The 22,221-nt window shown below is 42.9% G+C and overlaps 1 protein-coding gene across 15 annotated transcripts in view; it reads right to left on the bottom strand.

Annotated features, from left to right (window-relative positions):
- TBC1D31 (TBC1 domain family member 31) overlaps positions 1–21,571 on the bottom strand; it is a 72,390-nt gene extending 50,819 nt beyond the window's left edge. For 4 of the 15 annotated variants that reach the window (XM_021088962.1, XM_021088968.1, XM_021088964.1 and 1 more), the window contains exons 1-4: positions 21,274–21,541; positions 15,599–15,745; positions 11,085–11,200; positions 6,373–6,551 (exon numbers count right to left, since the gene is read on the bottom strand). In XM_021088962.1, coding sequence (XP_020944621.1) covers positions 6,373–6,551; positions 11,085–11,200; positions 15,599–15,745; positions 21,274–21,350 — 519 coding nt within the window. In that variant the 5' untranslated portion in view covers positions 21,351–21,541. Of the gene's footprint in view, positions 1–6,372; positions 6,552–6,629; positions 7,229–11,084; positions 11,201–15,598; positions 15,746–21,161 lie in introns of those variants that run through there. The other 11 variants (XM_021088959.1, XM_021088963.1, XM_021088960.1 and 8 more) reach the window with 9 other exon arrangements.

Consider the following 22,221-nt stretch of genomic DNA (forward strand, 5'->3'; position numbering starts at 1 on the left):
ATTCCCCAATTTCTATTGCATAAGCAGTAAACAATGCTCACTTTTGAGAACATAAAATTTTAATTAAAATTGACCAATTTTTTTTTTTTTTTTTTTTTTGGTCTTTTTGCCATTTCTAGGGCCGTTCCCATGGCATATGGAAGTTCCCAGGCTAGGGGTCTAATCGGAGCTGTAGCCGCCAGCCTACACCAGAGCCACAGTAACACAGGATGCGAGCCCCATCTGCAACCTACACCACAGCTCACGACAATACCGGAACCTTAACCTGCCAGGGATCGAACCTGCAACCTCGTGGTTCCTAGTCGGTTTTGTTAACCACTGCATCACGACGGGAACTCCAAAATTGACCAATATTTTATCATAAGAGTTTCAACGGCCTCAAATATAATTGTGTGTGTTGTGTGTCATCTATGTAAAATACACAAAGATAGGGAAGGAAGCAAAGAAAGAAAGAAAATGGAAAATATTCCTAACCTATCCTCTCAAAAGAGATCCCTGAAAATAGCCTGAGACATTTCACATGGTTTGATCATTACAGCTCTATTTACTCTTTTTTCCCCTTTTTTCCTCAATTCAGCTTTGGTTTTAATATTTTACTCCTCTTTTGAACCACAGGATCGTTATAATTCCTTTATACATATGTCTGCCCACAGGAAATTTACCCAGAGATATCGTGCGTGGGACTGACTCCAAACACTGCACAAAACTGAGCCAGAGATGGGCCAGACTCCACGCTGCCTTGGGATAAAGATCCTGTTGGTTTCTGAGAGGGCACGACTCAGTGCTGAGCACGACTGGAACTTGGTAGAGGTGCTCAGTAGGTATTTGCTGAACAAATGAATGAATGAACCCTCCTCTTACTGCGTTGGGATGGTATGTGTATGTTCATCCTTTTTCTTTCTTTCTTTTTAGGGCAGCACCTGCAGCATATGGAGGTTTCCAGGCTAGGGTCAAATCAGAGCCACAGCTGCCAGCCTATGCCCCAAAGCAACACAGGATCTGAGCCACGTCTGCGACTTACACCACAGCTCATGGCAACGACGGATCCTTAACCCACTGAGCGAGGCCAAGGATTGAACCCGCATTCTCATGGATACTAGACAGGTTTGTTCCCGATAAGCCACAAGGGGAACTACTCGATGTTCATCTCTAACATGTAACACTGAAATCTAGGTATTTCTTTTTTGAATCCTTTCTAGAACAGTCCCCCTAACGGCATTATAGCTTATTCTAACACTTTACATTTGAATCCGTCTTGTTGTTTTTACTGGTGTATCTTTACAAACTTTATTTTTAAAATATGTGACTGTTTCTGTGTTGGAAAGAGAGGGGCAGGGACTCACAGAGGAGGCAGAGCACCTTTGGGATCTGTTACCTTTATTCCAACCCCTATTTGTGACACACCTCCTTAACTGTACTGGCGTCAGAGGGAAGAGAGATGAGCTGCCCAGGCGAAAGCAGGATCAACCCTGCATCTACTGTGGCTCTCCCCAGTGTCACCAAAAATAATCGATCAGAAAGGCATCTATATGAAATACTGCAGCCTTGCAACTAATTTGTATTATTGTCACCCAGTCTATTACACACAGTTAGGAAATGATTCTATTAGTTACAATCAGGGATTGTAAGCCGTAATTTTCATAACAACAGTTGCAGGCCGTTATCATATACTGTTTTTCTCATATACGTATCTACTAGTAATCTTTTTTTTTTTTTTTTTTTTTTTTTTACAATAATGCCTTAAAAAACCAGGCATACACACATATAGAATGCACCATGAAACATCCTGGTTAATTAGAACCATCTCCTAAGGATTAAAGCTAATAAGACTAAAAAAAAAATGCTAACTTGGCTACATCAGATGCTGATGCCCTTGCCTGATTCGGCATCCCCTGACTTTTGTCCTTGGCTCACATGTCAAAGACAATCTGGTAGACCTTTTGCCAACAGTTTCATCCTATTAGGATGATCTGTAATATGAAGGTCTCAAAGAATTTGCAATGAATACATTATAATCCACAATGAATGCATTACAACACTGTTTCAAATCCGATGTCAAGAAAGCGACCTGAAATTTTCATTATAATTAGCAATATTTTTCTAGAAAAGTAATAAAGTTTACTCCTACTGGGAGAAGCAAAAGCTTAAAAGTTAATGAGCATCAGCTGCTATTTTGAGGAATGGCTGTGATAGATTATTGCCTACATGATTATTCATTACTAGATTTGTGATTTTAATTGCAAGATTTTAATGATTATAAAATTGTTCCTAATGAATCATGTCATTATTTAGATAGTGTCATCTCCTGACAAACATAAAATGCTTAGGGGAAAAAAATCAAAAGCACTAACAAAATACACTTTTTGAGGGCTGTCTACAGTTTTTCCTTACAAAATATGAAAATCCTAGGCTTTCCAATTCACTTTTTTTTTTTGGTCTTTTTGCCTTTTCTTGAGCCGCTCCTGCGGCATATTGGAGGTTCCCAGGCTAGGGGTCCAACTGGAGCTGTAGCTGCCAGCCTACACCAGGGCCACAGCAACGCAGGAGCTGAGCTGTGTCTGCAACCTACACCACAGCTCACGGCAATGCCAGATCGTTAACCCACTGAGCAAGGCCAGGGATCAAACCCACAACCTCATGGTTCCTAGTCGGATTCGTTAACCACTGCACCACAATGGGAACTCCCTAATTCACTTTTGAGAGGTATGCGAGTTCAAAGTTTCAAGAGTTCATGATAGTAACAGGAGCAAATTAAAGACAAATGTACAACTCAGCAAAAATTGAGTGAGTGCCCACTGTTTACAGAGACAATAAGTTCCGTAGCACTATGAAATGTTTTCTGATACCCGTCACGAAACCTTTTCTAATAGACACCGAACCACCATCAGAAACCCCAGGATTTGTTCCAAAATCTCTAAATAAAGAGCTGAATATCCTACCTCCAAGTATTAACAAAAGAATCAAAATCTACCAATTTGAAGAAATGTAATTGGTTTCCCTGAGAGGCGGCATGGTGTAATGGAGGGACCTCAGGGTAAAACAAGCTAGGGTTCAAAACTGCGACTCTGGAGTTCCCTTCATGGCTCAGTGGTTAATGAATCTGACTAGGACCCACGAGGATGAGGTTTTGATCCCTGGCCTTGCTCAGTGGGTTAATAAGGATCTGGTGTGGCTGTGAGCTGTGGTGTAGGTGTAGGTCGCAGATGAGGCTCGGATCCGGTGCTGCTGTGGCTGTGGCTGGCAGCTATAGCTCTGATTTGACCCCGAGCCTGGGAACCTCCATATGCTGCGGGTGGAATCCTAAAAAGGGAAAAAAAAAAAAAAAAAAAAGATAAAACTGCAACTCTTTCATAAGCTATGTGACACTGAGTAAGTTGCTTAAATGTTTCTGAAGTTGTTTCCCCAGCCGTAAAATGAGGTAAACAGTACCTACCTTTTAGAATGATTTAAAAAATAACAATGTGGTACATACACAAAGTACTTACTCAACAACTGGTATCCATTACTATTAATGCTAATTACTGAGTCTATTAGATACAAAAAACAGTGGAAAAAGGATGGAGTGGTAAACTCTTTAAAAATGTTTTAAAGGGAGTTCCCGTCATGGCGCAGTGGTTAACGAATCCGACTAGGAACCATGAGGTTGCGGGTTCAGTCCCTGCCCTTGCTCAGTGGGTTAAGGATCCAGCGTTGCCGTGAGCTGTGGTGTAGGTCGCAGACGCGGCTCGGATCCTGCGTTGCTGTGCCTCTGGCGTAGGCTGGCAGCTACAGTTCCGATTAGACCCCTAGCCTGGGAACCTCCATATGCCGAGGGAGCGGCCCAAGAAATGGCAAAAAAAAAAAAAAAAAAAAAAAAAAAAGATTAGTTTACAATTATTTCCTATTTTCTAAAGAATAAACCAGGAGTGACAACCATCTGACCCACTTCCAGTGGTTCAGGAGAGAAGAATGGTTTTTACATTTTAAAATGATTTCATTTTAGATGGTTATGTAAGTACACACATAATATCCTCAATTTTGCTCTTGGCCAACAAAACCAAACTGAAAAATTTGCCAGTAATTTATGACTAGGATGTTCTATCATTTTAAAACAATATACTTCCATGTACACTGTACATACATTTACAACATTTTTATTCTACGGCTAACATTTGGAATCCTATATATATATGTATTTTTCGGCATGTACCAATAGTTTATTCCATTTTATTACTGAGTAGTAGTCCACTGTATGGATACACTATAGTTTGTTTCTCCACTTACCTGTTGATGAAACTTTGGGAATCCTGTTTTTATACTAAAATGTCTGAATGACCATGAAAGGCTAAAATTACCAACTATTCATGGTAAAAACGACAGATGGCTTGTATGTCATTGTTTCATAACTGTTTCCACTGTGGGTTCAACCTTCAATGCTCTTGTTTTACATTTTTTTATGGCCGCACCTGTGGCATATGAAAGTGCCCAGGCCACACCTCTTCAGTGACACAAGGGAGCCACTGCAGTCAGGTTCTTAACACTCTGCCACAGCAGGAACTCCTCAATGCTCTCTTCTTTAGAATTTAAAATTTAAGCATTAAAGCAATTGACGAAAAAGACTAAGACATTTGGCCTAAATACCTGGTGAAGAAACTGTTGATAACCTTTATCTTTTTAAAATTATTAATAAGTCTGGGATTTCCATGGAAACTACAAAATACAATTTTTTTTTTTTTTTTTTTTTGTCTTTGTGCTTTTTTTCTTGAGCTGCTCCTGCAGCATATGGAGGTTCCCAGGCTAGGGGTCCAATCGGAGCTGTAGCCATGGGCCTATGCCAGAGCCATAGCAATGCAGGATCCAAGCCGCGTCAGCAACCCACACCACAGCTCACAACAAAGCCAGATCCTTAACCCACTGAGCAAGGCCACATAATGAACCCGAAACCTCATGGTTCCTAGTCAGATTCGTTAACCACTGTGTCAAGATGGGAACTCCCAAAGTACATTTTTGATTGACATACATTGCTAGCTATTCATTCACGTTAACAACCAAGAAATTAAAAGCAATACACTAAGTATTATATAACCTGAAGCAAAATAATTACACAGGAGACAGACAATCCTGAAAACAGAATTTAGCTAATCAAGTAGGGAAAAAACCTTAAAATGTTTTTTTTTTTTTTTAAAGTGATATGTATACAATGGAATACTGATCAGCCATAAAAAGGAACTAATAGAGTTGCCGTCATGGCTCAGTGGGAAATCTGACTAGGAACCATGTGGTTGTGGGTTCAATCTCTGGCCTTATTCAGTGGGTTAAGGATCTGGTGTTGCTGTGAGCAGTGGTATGGGTCGCAGACGCGGCTCAGATCCCACGTTGCTGTGGCTCTGGTGTAGGCCTGCAGCTACAGCTCTGATTAGCCCCCTAGCCTGGGAACCTCCATGTACCAAAGGTATGGCCATAGAAAAAAGACAAAAAAGACAAAAAAAAAAAAAAGGCAACTAGTGATACATAATAGCAAGAATGAATCTCAAAAACAATATGCTGAATGATAAAAGCTTTACACATACTATTTATTACTGACTAGCTCTGTTTAGGTGAAATTTTAGAACAGGTAAAACTAACCTACAGGAAAAACATCCTAGTAGTGCTTACCTAGAAAGGATATAATGGAACTTTCTGGAATATAATGATAGGTCTGCACATGTTCCAAAAGTGTGTTTGTCAAACTGAACAAATGAACACTTAAGATTTATCCATTATATGCAAATTTTATATCAACAATTAAATGCAATTAAATGTAGGTGTAAGCATTTATGCGCAAGTATAGTGATGTCTGCAATATACGTAAAATGCAAAAAAAAAAAGAGGAATTAATCAATAGAGGGACAGAAAAATGGATAGATCGATGATACAGCTTAGTAATATATAAGTACAGTACAGTTTAGAAGGATCTAAATCATGGGTATACATCTGTTTAACTCTTACAAATCTGCTGTATGTTTAAAATTTTTCAAACGAGAATGCTGGGTTGAAAAAATGAATCAAGAGTTCCCTGGTGGCTCAGTGGGTTAAGGTTCCAGTGTTGTCACTGCTGTGGAGTGGGTTTAATCCCTGGCATGGGTACTTTTGTATGCCATGGGTATAGTCAAAGAAAAGAGAAAAGATATAAACCAAACAGCTAAATAAAAACTATCACTTAAGTTGAAGTCACAAACTTTTAATTAAAAAAATAAGCTTTTTTTCATTAAAAAAAAAAATAATCCTTGCTGAGTTATGAGAACACAGCAAAGTGGGACAAAGCAAATCATGACTCATAACATCTGCATCCTGCTGATGGAGAAAACCAGCCTGAGAAACACAGCGGACCAAGATGTCCCCCTCTTCACTGACCTTTTGAATACCCACAGACTGCAGGATATTCAGCTTTCTTTTTCTCTGGAAGGTATCCAAGTCCCACAGCTGTGCTGTATCAGAGGACGAAGTGATGGCGTATCTCCCCGAGGCGTGCACGGAGATGGAAAACACGGAAGATTCGTGTCCTCTCATCCAGCTAACCAGCTCCTTGGTGACTGCGGGGAAAAGGAAAGTTACACGAGTAAAGCCCCATATTTCATCCAAGAACGGATCCAACGACAGCTAGGTCTTACGTGAGGCCCCTCCGTCTCCATTAGCATCCAGAAAACTGGAGCCTGTGGCTCGGTGGTAAAGAGCACTGCAGGATGTGTTAGTAACACACAGCAAGGAAGGAGGAGATGAGGCCAAAAAAGGGCTTAACAACAGCCTTGAATGTGTGTGCTATGGAGTCTGGGCTTTCTCTTGTACCAGCTTTATGTAGGAGAATACTGTATCTCATCTGTTTCAGGAAGAGCGCTTTGAAGATACGGCAGATATACTAGAAAGGAGGACGAGATTACAAAACGAGGAGATGAGCTGCTGCTGCAACAATCCAGGCAGGAGATAGGAGGGTCTATGCTAAGAATGCAGCCTTGAAGGAAGGAACAAATTCAAGAGCTACAAGGGGGAAAAAAAAAAAAAAAAATCAAAGGATTCAGGGATTCAATAGAGAAGCTGAGACTCAGTGGCTGCTGTTAAGTTGTATAAACAGGTGGTGAGTCTACAACCTGATGTAAACACATAAGGAGGAACAGACTTAGCACTGTGAGGAGATAAAAAATCAGGCTTTTAAAACTGATTTTTTTTTTTTTTTTTTGGTCTTTTTAGGGCTATACCTACGGCATACGGAGGTTCCCAGGCTGGGGGCTGAATCAATTATAGCTGCTGGCCTATGCCACAGCCACAGCCAAGTGGGATCCAAGCTGCGTCTGTGACCTACACCACAGCTAATGGCAACACTGGATCCTTAAGCCACTGAGCGAAGCCAAGGATTGAACCTGCAACCTCATGGTTACTAGTTGGGTTCGTTAACCACAGAGCCACGACGGGAACTCCTTAAAATTGACTCTGAGGTGTGTGTGTGACATACAAATAGAGAAAACAGTCTGGTAGAAAAAACATCCAAACCTCTTCATGGTAATCACTGATAGGTAGTGAAATTGTATGTGATTTTCATTTTCTTGTTACATTTTTCTGTGTTCCAAGTTTTCTATCTATGGTAGGCATGATTTACTTTGATGATCAATTTTTTCCCCCTCTGGAAAGATGGAACTCAGAAGAGTCAGAAAGCAAGATGTCAATCTGGGAAACATTAAGATACAAGGAAGGTCAAAACTGAAGAGGAACAGATAAACCCTTAGGAAGGGAGGAGTGGCTTTCAAACACCAGTCTGAAGTCTGGCATGACTTAATGATCAATTTTTCCTTAGCCTTCAGTGAAATGAGAAAACTAAAGAAAATGCAATGAGCTTTTCATAAAGCTTAATTTAAAAGCACTACCTTTCAGGGAGTTCCCGCTGTGGTGCATGGGAACAAATCCAACTAATACCCATGAGAATGCAGGTTCGATTCCTGGCCTCGATCAGTGGGTTGGGGATCTGGCGTTGCTTCGAGCTGTGGTATAGGTCACAGACGCAGCTCAGATCCCACGTTGCTGTGGTGTAGGACGGCAGCTGTGCTCCAATTTAAGCCCTAGCCTAGGAACTTTCATATGCCACGGGTGTGGCTCTAAAAAGCTAATAAACAATAAAAGTATACCTTTTAATTCATCCTATCCTTCTATGTTTAAAAAAAACCCTTGCTGGAGTTCCTGCTGTGGCGCAATGGGATTGGCAGTGTCTCTGCAGCACGCAGGTTCCATCCCCGGTCAGCACAGTGGGTTAAAGGATCCAGCGTTGCTGCCACCGTTGCATGTAGGTCACAACTGCGGCCTTGGATCTGATCCCTGGTCCAGGAACTCCATATACCACAGGGAAGCAAAAAAAAAAAAAAAAAAAAAGCACACAACCCAAAGAAGCCCTTGTTTTATGAAATGAGGTTACATTTTTTTTTCCCAATGTAAAACTAATTAGCAAGTCAATTAGCAAAATTAAAAGCTGACAGCCTATGTCATTTTCTCAACTTTTTCTTTTTAATTGAGTCAAATATCCAAAAGTCTAGGGACCACGAAAAGCACCCAGAAGAGAGACTACGAAGAAGCAGTCCAGAAAAGTAGAACCAAGAGAGGTAACAGTAGAAAGTAAAGTCTTGAAGTTACCTAAAGTGTTAAAAGCTACAGAGAAATAAAATGCAAAGGATGAAGAGCATTTACACAACCAGCGGTTACTCAAGACCTCGGAGATCCACGTCTTGGGAGACGGAGTAGGGGAAGCAAGAGCCAGAACCCAGGGAGGGAGGCTGCGGAGGCGGAGACAACATCTAAGGACGGGGCTTCCTTTGGGGGGTTTTGCTAAGACAGAAGAGACTAAAGAAGGATAAAACTAAGAGGAGAGAAGAGAATGGACGGAATCCAAGGAAAGCAATCACAGACGAATTTAAGACTTTGTTTTTCAGAATTTCTGTGGTAGCAGTGTTTGTAATGCCAAAAACTGGAAACATCGATAGGTAATAAATTAATTACGGTATTGCAAACATCCAGAGTAGAATAGTACTGATTTTAAATATACAAATTTTTTTCCCGTTGTGGCACAGCAGAAACGAATCTGCCTAGTAACCATGAGGTTGCAAGCTCAACCCCTAGTCTTGCTCAGTGGGTTAAGGATTTGGCATTGTCATGAGCTGTGGTGTAGTTCGAAGACGTGGCTCAGATCCCGTGTTGCTGCGGCTGTGGTGTAGGCCAGCGGCTACAGCTCAGATTTGACCCATATGCCGAGGGTGTGGCCCTAAAAAGCAATATACATATGAATTTTTAATGGAGTAAGAAAATGATTCAATATAAATGGGATGATCAGGTATTTGTTAGAATATAAAAAAGGTATGGGCATAGGAAACAGATTGGAAAGATCAGTCCCTGTTATAAAAACACTGACTGTCTCTGGGCACTATTGAGGGTTGATGCTTTTTCCTTCTGGACGTACAGTGAGAGGGTAGGAGTGATTAAGAGCAGGGACCCTGCAGCTTGACTCCTGGATCAGGAATCCTGGCTCCACTGCTTACCAAGTTGTGGGATCTTGGTCAAGTTACTTCTGTGCCTCAGTTTCCTCATCTGCAAAATGGGCCTAATAATGGTATCCATCTCTGTGGTTATTATGACAATTAAAATTAACATGCATAAAATAAGTTATAAACTTTCTATATACTTTAACACACTGGTTAGTAATGGTTACATTACTAAGAAAAAACAATGAAGTCGAGTTTTTTCTTTAGTTTGCAGAACTCAAGGTGCTCTATTAAAAAATATGACGTGGTATGAAACACATAGGTTATAGTAAAACAAAAAACAAAAAAACAAAACCTATTTATTCTTATATCTGTGTAGCAAGGAATTTGGCCTTGAAAGAGTGGTCTGGCCTTTGCTCAGGCTCCAAGGAGGCAACCTCTAAACTGTTGGCATTTCCCCAGTAGTAGGCGTGTCTTTGTAATTCATGGCAGGTCCCTGGGCAAGAGCAGATGGTTTATACGAAGGAGAGAACCTCAAAGTGGGGCCTGGCCACAACTGAAAGACCAACTACGGGAGTGATTAGAAGCCTGGGATTTGGGCCACGTGATATCCAGAGAAAAGGAGGGCTGGAAACTGAGTTCAACCAAACGGGCAATAATCCAATCAAGCCCATGTAGTGGAGCCTCAATAAACACTCTGGACGTCAGAGCCTGGGTCAATTTTCCAGTTGGGCAATACTCAGCATGCCTGGCCACACACTGATGTGGGAAGGTAATGTGCTTCCTGAGCACAATAGAAGCTTCTCTTTAGGCAGACTCCCAGATTCCACCCTATAAGTCTCTTCTTTCGGCTGGTTTTATATTTTGCATCTTTTCCCTACATTACAACTATAACCACAGAAACACAGATGAACATAGATCATAAACCAGGCCCTGTTATAAAAACACAGTGAAGTACGTCAGAAAGAGAAAGAAAATACCGCGTGATGTCATTTATATGTGGCTAAAAAGGGGCACAAATGAACTTATCTATGAAATAGAAACATTCACAGACATAGAGAACAGACCTGTGGCTGCCAAGGGGGAGTGGGGTGAGGGAGAGATGGACTGGGAGTCTAGCAGGGACAGATGCCAACTATTTTATAGGGAATGGGTAAACGACAAGGTCCTACTCCATAGCACAGGGAACTATACTCAATATCCTGTGATAAACCATAATGGAAAATATGACAATATGTGTGCGTGTGTGTGTGTGTGTGTGTGCATCTCTCTGAATCACTTCACTGTACAGCAGAAATGAATACAATATTATAAATCAACGATACTTCAATAAAATAAATTAAAAACAATTATAACCATAGCCCAGTGCTTCCTGGAATTCTGTGAGTCATTCTAGTGATTCTCAAACCTGCAGGTAGTTGTGGGGACCCTGAATTTGTAGCCAGCTGATCTGATGTGAGGATGGTCCCGAGCCCCCAAATCTGTGGCCAGTGTCTCCAGTGAGGGCTGTCTTGTAGGGTCTGCTCCCTCAGACTGCACAGATTAGCCAACTCCTTGGGGTACGTCTGTCTATATTTCACTCTGCTTCAAAAGATAAATAGGGCTTCTTACCTGTATCGAAACATTTAATAGAATAATCAGCTAATGCCACAAGGAATTCAGACTTCCTATGAAGATTAAAGGCCAGAGCTGTGCAGGCTTGTGCTGTTCGCTGAACAAGATTAAACCTATTAAGAGATCACTGCATTAGTATCAGAAAGTCTTCCAATAATCATAAAATTGCATGTTGGAGGAGTCCTTAGAGAGGAAGAAAGTGAAACCCAGAAAAATGAGCTCTCATTTTGGCAGGACAAAAAAACAGATTACTCAGAAAGCCACTACAGAGACTCTCAACCAGAGTTATGGATATAAAAAGAAAAGGACAGTTTCCCTCGTGGCTCAGTGGTTAACAAACCCAACCAGGATCCATGAGGATGAGGGTTCACTCCCTGGCCTTGCTCAGTGGGTTAGGGATCTGCTGTTGCCATAAGCCATGGTGTAGGCTGCAGATTCGGCCTAGATCCCACGTAGCTGTGGCTGTGGTGTAGGCTGGCAGCTGTAGCTTTGATTCGGCTCTTAGCCCAGGAACTTCCATATGTTGCAGGTACGGTCCTAAAGAGCAAAATAATAATAATTTAAAAATAAAATAAAAAGGACAAAGGGAGGAGTCAGGGAAAGGCTTGGTGACACATTGAACAAGGGGTGAAGAAGGAGGAGTCAGCAATTCCTCACATGTGAAGATGTCCCATAAAGCTGCTGTAATGGTTAATGCAATGATACATGATGATTAAATAAAATAATGTTATGTTTAGTGATCAGCAGAGTGCTTGGCACAGAGGTAGAGTTTAATTTACCACAAAGATTTCAAGCTTAGGCAAAAAAGGAACAAGTATGGGGGCAGGAAATAATAATTCTGGTTTTAAATACATAGAGTTTAAGGCCTCTGAAAAATATTAGAGCTGTGCTGTCCACAAGAAATATAATGCGGGCCACATGCACAATTTAAAATTTTCTAGAAGCCCCATTTAAAAAAGTAAAAAGAAACCAATAAAATTAATCTTGACATATTTACTTAATTCACTGTGTACCTAAAGTATTATTTCGACATTTAATCAGTAAAAAAATTATTAGAGAGATTTTACATTCTTCTTTTGTCACAGTAAGTCTTTAAAACCCAGTGTGTATCTTACACGAACAACACATCCCAATTTCAACCAGCCACTCTCAAGGGCTGAAGAATGACATGCAGTTGGTGGCCACTGCATGACACTGCCCACTCTAGAGGCTCCCTGGTTGGTGGCAGAAGCAGATCTGAGTTGACAGTGTCACGTGGCAGTTGAAGCCTGAGGCTCTGGTGGTGGTGAGACTATTAAAGAAACACCTGCAATAAGGAAGGGAGGAGCCCAGGGGCAGGTGCCTGACCAGCCCAACAGTAAGGGGGCAGATACTGGAAAAAGAGTCAGCAAAGCGAGGGGGGAAATGATCAGAGAGGTAGAAAAGTCAGGAAAGAGTTGGACCTTGAAGTAAAAGGGAAAAAAAAAAGGAAGACAAGAGGGTTTAGTAAGAGGAGAACTGAAAAGAGACCATTCGATCAGCCAATTAGGAAGATTCTGAGGGAGTCCACTGTAGTGGGCTTTCGAAACACATGGGCCTGATTGCAGGGCACAGATCCGCCACTTACTCCCCTGCTCAGATGTGAGTAGTCACAGGAAGAGAAGGGACAGTGGACGGAATAAAAAAGAGGAACACTCACGGTGCAAAGTCCCAAGGGCCGCTGTGGAAGATTAGAGATTAGCAGGGAAAGAAATGAGGCCACCTATTTTTATCGATCAAGTGGCAAAGAGTTAGGGATGGTTGAACTTACAGATCTGTTTGAGGTTGTGGTCAGGGAGAAGGAAGGGAAGCTTGAGGGTGCCTGTATTCTCAAGAAGCAGGAAGCTAGGCAGTCAGAGTCTGAACACAAGGAGTCAAGGAAATTGGCGAAGGTTTGGAATACTCAGAGAAGAACCGGAAAAGTAAGTAACAAAGCACTAGCCTCGCTGATGCTGAAGGTCCTGCTCTGTAACGCAGCCAGTCAACAACTGATTATTTTCGTTTAGCAGTGGGAGCAAAGAAGAGATAGGTGTATTGATTTAAGATTGAGAATTGGTTGGGTAGGTTAGGCAAGAGTAAAGGTTGGGAGAATTATGGCATTATTATTATAATTTTTTTTTTTTTGGTGAAGAGTAGAAACAATGCTTAACAGAGTTCTACCTAGTAAATCACAGATAAGTAAATCAAATATGACCTCTTCTTTCCCTAAACTATTTGAGAATAAGTTACTGAGATTTTTACGTTTCCTACAAAAAAGGAAATTCTCCTATATAATCACAAGGCAACACACATTTATATATTCCTACCAACTGATCCTCAGACCCCAGTTTTGCCCATGGTCCCAATAGTGCCCTCTGCAGCAAAGGATCAGTCCCGATCCGAGCCTTGACTTGTCCTGTGTCTAGCCTCCCTCCATCCTCAACAGCTCTTCAGTTGTTCTACAACTTTCATGACCTTAACCCTTGTGAAGATCACAGGCCAGTCTTGCTATATGATGCCCTTAATTTAGCCTTGTCTGCTGATTCTACTAACTACACTCAGGTCACACGTCTTGGGCAGGAGTATCACAGAAGCGACGCTGTGTCTTATCACTGCGCCCTATCAGGTGGCAGGCAAACTTTGATTTGTCCCATTACTGACTAATTTTAATCATTTGATAAGGTGGTGTTTGCCAGGCTTCTTCACTATAAAATTCCTCTTTTTCCCTTTTTAATAAGTGTTTTGTGGGGAGGTACTTTGCAACTACGTGAATACCCATTTTCATTACACTGTATGTTGATCACAGCATACGAACTCACAGGCTTCTATTGTATTCAGTGGGTTATATAGGGCACATCTCTATCACTAACTCTGAACCTCTAAATTGTCCCCCGTCTGTCCAGAGAGCTCCTTCAAGCTGACCTTTACGTCCTTTGACACATCATCCCCATCGTTATTTCAACAAGTCCTCCTTTCTGCCTACAAAGTGTTCCAGGTGCATCTTCAACTTTTCCAGCCTCCATCCTGAAACCTGGCTCTTTCTGCAAGGATCTCGGATTCTTTTTAGCAGAGAGGGATATTTGGAAAAGAACTGGGCACTGGGTATATTCATTGCTATTGAGTATTATTGCTCCCAGGTCCTCTGAGTGGACAAAGCTTCATTCACTCTCTCACACACACACCTCCACTTAGTTCTATGTTTGCATATGTTCAAGACCATTTCACACAGCTATACCCAATGCCCATCCAGTTCCACAGGGTTCAGTATAGTTTTCTTCCTTTCCAGATTTTTTTTTTTTTTTTTTTTTTTTTTGCCTTTTTGTCTTTTTGTTGTTGTTGCTATTTCTTGGGCCGCTCCCGCGGCATATGGAGGTTCCCAGGCTAGGGGTCGAATCGGAGCTGTAGCCACCGGCCTACGCCAGAGCCACAGCAACGCAGGATCCGAGCCGCGTCTGCAACCTACACCACAGCTCACGGCAACGCCGGATCGTTAACCCACTGAGCAAGGGCAGGGACCGAACCCGCAACCTCATGGTTCCTAGTCGGATTCGTTAACCACTGCGCCACGACGGGAACTCCCCTTTCCAGATTTTTAACTCCTCTTTCCAATAGTTAGGAACGTGGCCCCCATTATTTTCCATATATTTACTTATTTGACCCAAACCAGCTGTTTTTCCCTTGACTGCACCATCCCCATGCAGGTACTTCCTGACTCAATGGCTGGGACCACAGTTTTCCTTCCTACCCATTCCCACCGCCCAGAGCCTACTTTAATCAATCCCACCTAACTGGTTTTGTAGCGCATTGTTCAGCAAAGGAAGCAAAGAGGAGGAAGACTGAGGATCAGTGCTATAAAACTCCCAGACCTAGTAAACGCTGCCAACAGTGCACAAAGGAAACTGTGCTCTTTCTAAACAAGGACCAGACATCAACGGCAAAGTCAGCAACAATGAATTTTCAAGTGTAAGAAAAAACAAGCTACTAGAGATGATGTTAAAACCAGAACTTTGGAGTTCCCATCGTGGCTCAGTGGTTAACGAATCCGACTAGGAACCATGAGGTTGTGGGTTTGATCCCTGCCCTTGCTCAGTGGGTTGACGATCTGGCGTTGCCGTGAGCTGTGGTGTAGGCTGCAGATGCGGCTCGGATCCCGAGTTGCTGTGGCTGTGGCATAGGCCCGTGGCTACAGCTCCGATTTGACCCCTAGCCTGGAAACCTCCATGTGCCGCAGGAGCGGCCAAAGAAATAGCAAAAAGACAAAAAAAAAAAAAAAAAAAAAAAAAAAAGACAGAACTTTAATTCTCTTTAAAATAAAAAAAACAAAAATCCAACCATATTAACTTTCTATTCTTTCCCCCACTTTCCTCCATCAATTCCATTATAAGATAGAATTTTACAAAGTGCTTGAAATATAGTTAAAAACTTAATAAATCTTTCTGAATGAATAATTAACAGCAGGTATTAAAAGAGTCAGGGAATTAATCACTTGGTAAATCTCGGAAGTATCTGCTCACCTGTTTCCATGCAAGTCAAAAACATAAATATTTCCTTGATGGTCCCCAGCAAGTAAACAATCACCTGAGCTGTCAAAAGCCACATTCAGAAATCGCAAAACTTTGGGAAGGTAATCAGAAGTGTTGTGAATGATGTTCACTATAATTCTGTCAAAACAAAACCAAAACCAAAAACCATTAAAGTCTATGATAAGCATTGCTTGCTATTATGAAAACTATGGCTTTTCTAATACACCTCACAAATTTCCAAGGTTTTTGCCTACATATTCTTCCCTCCCCTTCTGCTGCTCCTCCTCTTCTCCTAGAAGCAAACCTACAATGATTTTTTTTGAAAGCAGTCCAGGAAGTTATTATCAATTAGCTACCATTCACTTATTCATCAAACACCTGGAAACCCATTACATGTCAGACAATGAACAAGTCAAGAGCTAAGAGTAAGTTGACAGACAGGCACCCTGACCTCACGAAGCTTTCAGTAGTTGAAAGACAGGTGCTCTGACCTCATGAAACTTTCAGTAAAGACAGACACTAAAAAAATAGACAACAGATGAATGGATTAAGAAAATGCGGTACATATACACAATGGAATACGTCTCAGCCATAAAAAAAAGAGGGAAATAATGCCATTTGCAGCAACATGGATGCAACTAGAAATCTTCATACTAAGTGAAGTCAGAAAGAGACGAATACCCTATGATATCACTTATATGTGGAATTTAAAAGATGGCACAAATGAACCAATCTACAAAAAAAGAGAGACTCACAGACCTAGAGAAGAGATTGTGGTTGGCAAGGGAAAAGAGAGGGGGGAGTGGGCTGGACTAGGAGTTTGGGGTTAGTAGATGCAAACTATTACATTTAGAATGGATAAGCAATGAGGTCCCACTCCTACAGCACAGGGAGCTATACCCAATCTCTTGGATAGAACATGATGGAAGAAAACATGAGAAAAAGAACGTGTGTGTGTGTGTATATATATATGTATCTGTCTGACTGGGTCATCTTGCTGTACAGCAGAAATTGGCACAACACTGTAAATCAACTATACTTGAGTTAAAAATGTTTTAAAAATTAGGAGTTCTTGTTGTGACTCAGTGGTTAACGAACCTGACTAGTACCCATGAGGATGTGGGTTTGATCCCTGGCTTCACTCAGTGGGTTAAGGATCTGGTATTGCTATGGTGTAGACTGGCGGCTGCAGCTACAATTTGACCCCTAGCCTGGGAACTTTCGCATGCCTCGTGTTCAGACGTAAAAAGACAAAAATATATACGTGTGTGTGTGTATAAACACCAGAATAATCCTACCCTTTCCTGCAACAATTTTTTTTTCTTTGGTCTTTTTGCCATTTCTTGGGCCGCTCCTGCGGCATATAGAAGTTCCCAGGCTAGGGGAGTTCCCGTCGTGGCGCAGTGGTTAACGAATCCGACTAGGAACCATGAGGTTGCGGGTTCGGTCCCTGGCCTTGCTCAGTGGGTTAACGATCCGGCGTTGCCGTGAGCTGTGGTGTAGGTTGCAGACGCGGCTCGGATCCCGCGTTGCTGTGGCTCTGGCGTAGGCTGGTGGCTACAGCTCCGATTTGACCCCTAGCCTGGGAACCTCCATATGCCGCGGGAGCGGCCCAAGAAATAGCAACAACAACAACAAAAGACAAAAAAAAAAAAGAAGTTCCCAGGCTAGGGGTCCATTTAGAGCTGCAGCAACACAGGATCCGAGCCTCGTCTGCAATCTATACCACAGCTCATGGAAAGCCGGATCATTAACCCACTGAGCAAGGCCAGGGATCGAACCCGCAACCTCATGGTTCCTAGTCGGATTCGTTAACCACTGCGCCACGACAGGAACTCCCCTGCAACAAATTTTCAAGTAATGACATTTTTTATCTTAACTGATTTCTTATGAATTTAAACTTTAATTTTAAAACCACATCGCCTCATTATCACTTCATTTTAAAAATACCAAATTGATTTAAGTATATCAAACATTTTCTTCCGTTTGTCTAAATCTAAGGCTTTTCAGACTCATTGGGTGAAACAGCAAAATTATTTTTATCTAGCCTCTGACAAAGATTCTTGGCTTGACCAAACTAGTCAGGCTCCCAAGGCTTCTGCTAGGCCCATCTGCGCACTTCCTTGTAAAATCTTATTTTAGCAAGAAAGCTGGTCAGTCAGTTTAATCGGAAGCTCCTAAGCTCCGTATCCTCATCCTAGACATCTGATCAGGTTTCTCATCCCCGCCACCTTATCTTTCAAGCCAGGTCTGATCACCTCGGCCTGTCTTCATGAGAAGTCTGCGAGGGAGCTCCCCTTGTGGCCCAATGGTAACAAACCCAACTAGCATCCCTGAGGACTCAGGTTCGGTCCCTGGCCTCAATCAGTAGGTTAAGAATCTGGCGAGGCTGTGGCGTCGGCATCTCCAATTCAAAGCCTAGCCTGGGAACTTCCATTTGCTGTAGGTGTGGCCCTAAAAAGCCAAAAACAAACAAGGAAAAGAATCCTGTGAGGTACATTTAGCCAGAACTCCCGCATCTCAGGTGTCTTCTCTTAGTAATTTCCCATCTACTGATCCCCATCCTGCTTGTTGGCCTTAACTTCCCACTTGCTCAGGCCGTATTCAGAATTGAGCCCAGTTTTAGAGTAGGCTCTCTTTTCCTCTGTTGCAATAGTCCTGAGTACAGTCTGTTTTTACCACTTTAACTACTGTCAAACTCTGGTTTTTCTCTGACATCCCTGAAGGGGAGAGGGATGAATAAATGTACTGAAGTGACAGGTATTAACATCAACATGTTCCCTGGCAATTAAACTCAAACCAAGCAAACAACTGTTTCCTCCAGTCTTTCTTCTGTAACATTTAACTATGTGTATTACATGCTCACTGTTCCAAATATGGAAAACACGGAAAAACGCTAACAAATAAATCAATTGTATTATAGCCCTACCATCTTGGTATAATCACCACAGCAACATTCTGTCTTTCTGATCTTTCATAGAAATCACACGTATTATTTATTTTTAGAACTGTCTGTCAATGCTCAGTTCGCCTGAGAGAGTCCCTCAGTCCCGAAATACTGTAAAAACATCAGATACTCACTGAACACCAAGAGGCATGAAACACTAATTCCCTAAGACAATTAGGTATGATTATCTTCACTTAGAGCCTGAGAGATTAACTTGCTCAAGGTCAGAGAGCTAGTTAATGGACATTTACTTCAACTCCAGTCAATGCTCTCTGCTTTCTCAACATAATAGGATTTTTTTTGGTTTTTTTTTGGGGGGGCGGCACCTGCAGCAAATGAAGTTCCTCGGCTAGGGATCAAATCCGAGCTGCAGCTATGGCAAAGCGAGGTGCTTAATCCATTATGCAGGGCTAGGAATCAAACCTGAGCCTCAGCAGCCACCCCAGCTGCTGCAGAGCCAGAGCCGGATCCTTAACCACCTCTGCCACAGCAGGAATCCCTCTACACCATAATGATGGGTTTTAATGAGCAAAAAGAAAGCTATGTGTTTGTTTTTGTCTTTTGAGGGCCAAACCTGCAGCATGTGGAGGTTCCCAGGCTAGGGGTTGAATCAGAGCTGTAGCTGCCAGCCTACATCACAGCCAAAGAAATGCAGGATCCGAGCCCTGTCTGCAACCTACACCACAGCTCATGGCAACACTGGATCCTTAACCCACTGAACGAGGCCAGGGATCGAACCCGTGTCTTCATGGATGCTAGTCAGTTTCGTTAAACAGAACCATGACAGGAACTCCAAGAAAGCTATGTTTTAGTAAAAGAAATAAAAACATTTGCACACAAACTCATTCTTTTTATGTTTCGAACCTTGCACCTGTATCTAGATTTTACAGCAAGAAAGAATTATTGTAGGTTGGCATAACTTTTATAACACTTAGAGAACATCACAAGTAGGGGTGGCATTTACATAAACTCCAAATTTGGAAATGAAAATCTCTACTGAAAAATTCCTATTCTAGGAGTTCTGGTTGTGGCTCAGCGGGGTTAAGAACCTGGGTTAGCGTCCATGAGGATTCAGGTTCAATCCCTGGCCTCACTCAGTGGGTTAAGGATGTGGCATTGTCTCAAGCTGCAGTGTAAAACTGCAGCTGCACCTCGGATCCAGCGTTGCTGTGGGTGTAGGCTACAGCTTCAGCTCTGATTGGACCCCTAGCCTAGGAACTTCCATATGGCGCAGGTGTGGCTATAAAAAAGAAAAAAAAAAAAGGAAAAAGAAAAATCCCTATTCTAGATAAAATGTTTATTCAGCACAGTGGAGGTGATGCGTCAGCAGCGTTGTTAGGGGACTGCTAGCAACCAGGAACCAAACAAGCCGACAGTACAACATGTAGCACAGTGCTTTGGGCATGGGTAGTTGGCACTCAAAAGTCTACTCATTGGTTGAGAAGCAACCAAAGGATCAACAGAATAATTACTAGAACAAGAAATACACAGAAACATAAACTCAAGTGATGCAGCGAGGGCCATGAAATCCTAAGGAATTCGAAGCGAGAAGGTTAGTCTCCGTGAAACAACTGGAACCAAGATGGTACCACTTTGGGACAAAGCCTGCCTTCAAGTCACACAGGAGCCTCAAACAGGACAGAATGAAGCGCTGGGGAGGAAGGGGTGAATACGCAGAGCACAGACAATTTTTAGGACAATGTAAATACTTTGTATGAGATCATAAAGGTGGATAATGTCATTATATGTCTGTCCGGATCTACAGAATGTAGAATACCTAGAGGGAATCCTAATGTGAAATGTGAACTCTGGGTGATAAAGATGGGTCAGTGTAGGCTCATTAATCGCAACAACTGCAGGTCTGGTGGGGGATATCCATAATGGGGAGGCTAGGCAGGTGTGGGGGCAAGGGGGTACATGGGAAATCTCCATACCTTCCTCTCAATTTTTCTGTGAACCTAAAACTATCCTAAAGAAATAAAGTCTATTAAAAAAATAAAATGGAACAGCAGCAGTGCTAGTCTTACTTGAAGGTCGCCCTACGTTGTAAATACAACTGCTCCCCCTTCCCGCCACCATCACCACCACACACGTTAATACGTAAACTCCAAGAGAACCAGCAGTTTTTTGCTCTCCAGCTGTCCCCCAGCACTTAGCTCGGCACACAGTGGGTCCTCATCAAGCCGTCGATGAATGAATGCTCGCCTGAATACAGACCATGATTCGAGGATGGATAGACGGCATTTGGAAGGGGGAGAAGTGCACTCGTCTCCTCCTCTCCCCGCATCCGTTCCTCCTGAGTTCTTTCCCAGCTGGAATACTTAACAAATATTTACTGAGTATCTACTGCGTGCCAGGAATACCACAGGGATACTGTGATAATTAAGGCAGGCAGTCCTGGCACGCATCAGAAGCACAAATTCCCTGACATAAATCAGGACCTATTACTCCACGCGGATCCCAAACAGACCCCCGCCCCTAGGACTGGGAAGGAGGTCTTTAAGGACCAAGTGGTCGGAGCAAACCAAGACTAAGGCTACCTGCATTCCCCGGGGATTCCGCGCAGGATCAGAGCCAGAACCCGAATTTCCACCTAGCCCTACGCACCCCGTCCGGAGACCCTTCCCACTAGCCCCTCAAACGCCTCTCCAAAGCCGTGGACTCGCCCGTCGCCGGCCTCCATCCCCATCCATAGCGCGCCTCCTGCCGCGGCCTTTACCCGTCCCGTGTGGCCGGGGATGGCTTCCGGTGCCATATTTTGCCGCTCTCCTTGTTGCCCAGGTCTGTGCTCTGCATGTCGCAGCCCACGCGCTGCTGCAGCCGGCCTGGCGAACAACGGTTCCGGCGCTTTCCCGGCAGGCCCTACGCTCCGGCCCGGGAAACTTGAGCGCCGGCGGCTACCGCCCCGGTCCGCCGCGGACCGTACCAACTACGGGCAGGACGCCGTCTTTCCATTTACAACTAATCGGGAGGCGGCTTCCTCCCAAACTCCGCCCAGGCGACCCTTCCCGCGCTAGACCATGGGATCGGCCAACGACCAACTCTCTCTTAGATTCCGCCCCCTTTCGCGGTCCAAAGCCTTCTGGGAATCGTAGTTTTCTGCAGGTGCAAGGCGAGAGCGAGGAACTGGCTAGGGAATTCTGTTCTCTGGGGGCCTCGCAGGGTTTTAGGCTCCCAAAGGAGGCGATAAAGTGATTTTCCCCAGTGGTCTCTGATTGCGTTTCACATTGTGTTTAGGGATTAAGGGATTGTACAGAAAACTAATAGAAGCCAGGATCCAAATGCATTTAGAATTGAAGGGTTTCTTTTAGAGAACACTTGGGTTCGAAAAGAACCTTTGTGGAGCCCACCCTTGGTCTTTTCACCATTGCTGTGAATGTTGTTTCAATTCCATAGTCTAACAAGAGATTCTTGTATTATGGCGTCCAATACCCCAGTTATACACCAGTAAAGCGATGTCTTCAACAACTTGCATTGACGCCAGAGAAATTCTTTTTTTAAAAAAATTCACTTAGAACTTTAACAGTGCTTACTAGGTATCAAACACACTTCTAAGTTCCTTAGAATTTTAATTCATTTAATCCTCAAAGCAAACCTACAACTCTAGTAGCATTACCATCGCCATTTTTACTGCTCTATGAGGTAATGTATTGGCTTCCTGACAAAC

The sequence above is a fragment of the Sus scrofa genome, chromosome 4 (genome assembly GCF_000003025.6).
Source record: "Sus scrofa isolate TJ Tabasco breed Duroc chromosome 4, Sscrofa11.1, whole genome shotgun sequence".
In the NCBI taxonomy this organism is placed as follows: domain Eukaryota; kingdom Metazoa; phylum Chordata; class Mammalia; order Artiodactyla; family Suidae; genus Sus; species Sus scrofa.